Source organism: Gavialis gangeticus, unplaced genomic scaffold (genome assembly GCF_001723915.1).
Source record: "Gavialis gangeticus isolate Ggan-Ray unplaced genomic scaffold, GavGan_comp1, whole genome shotgun sequence".
In the NCBI taxonomy this organism is placed as follows: Eukaryota; Metazoa; Chordata; order Crocodylia; family Gavialidae; genus Gavialis; species Gavialis gangeticus.
In genome coordinates, this window is record NW_017729027.1 from 44,764,847 (window position 1) to 44,765,243 (window position 397).

At 56.7% G+C, this 397-nt stretch overlaps 2 protein-coding genes across 2 annotated transcripts in view; one reads left to right on the top strand and one right to left on the bottom strand.

The window, feature by feature from the left end:
* The window catches only part of MYOM2 (myomesin 2), a 135,162-nt gene that overhangs the window by 105,988 nt on the left and 28,777 nt on the right, over positions 1–397 (bottom strand). The window lies entirely within an intron of this gene.
* The window catches only part of LOC109300019 (zinc finger protein 135-like), a 3,284-nt gene continuing 2,893 nt past the window's right edge, over positions 7–397 (top strand). Inside the window, 1 exon segment of the mRNA XM_019520606.1 lies at positions 7–384. Within this exon segment, the coding sequence (XP_019376151.1) occupies positions 12–384 (373 nt within the window). The 5' untranslated portion in view covers positions 7–11.

Here is a 397-nt window from a genome sequence, read left to right on the forward strand (position 1 = left end):
GGCACAGGTGCATGCACACAGGGGAGAAGCCACATCAGTGCTCTCTATGTGGGAACAGCTTCATCACGCCTTCCAAGCTGGCCCAACACCAGGTTATCCACACAGGGGATAAGCCATATCAGTGCTTTACATGTGGGAAGACCTTCACCCAGTCCTCCACCCTGGCCTGGCACCAGCGCACCCAAACAGGGGAGAAGCCACATCAGTGCTCTGAGTGTGGGAAGAGCTTCAGTAATGCCTGCAACCTGGCGCAGCACCAGCGCGTCCATACAGGGGAGAAGCCATATCAGTGCTCTGAGTGTGGGAAGAGCTTCACCCAATCCTCCAACCTGGCCCAGCACCAGTGCATTCACACGGGGGAGAAGCCATATCAGTGCTCTCAGTGTGGGAAGAGCTT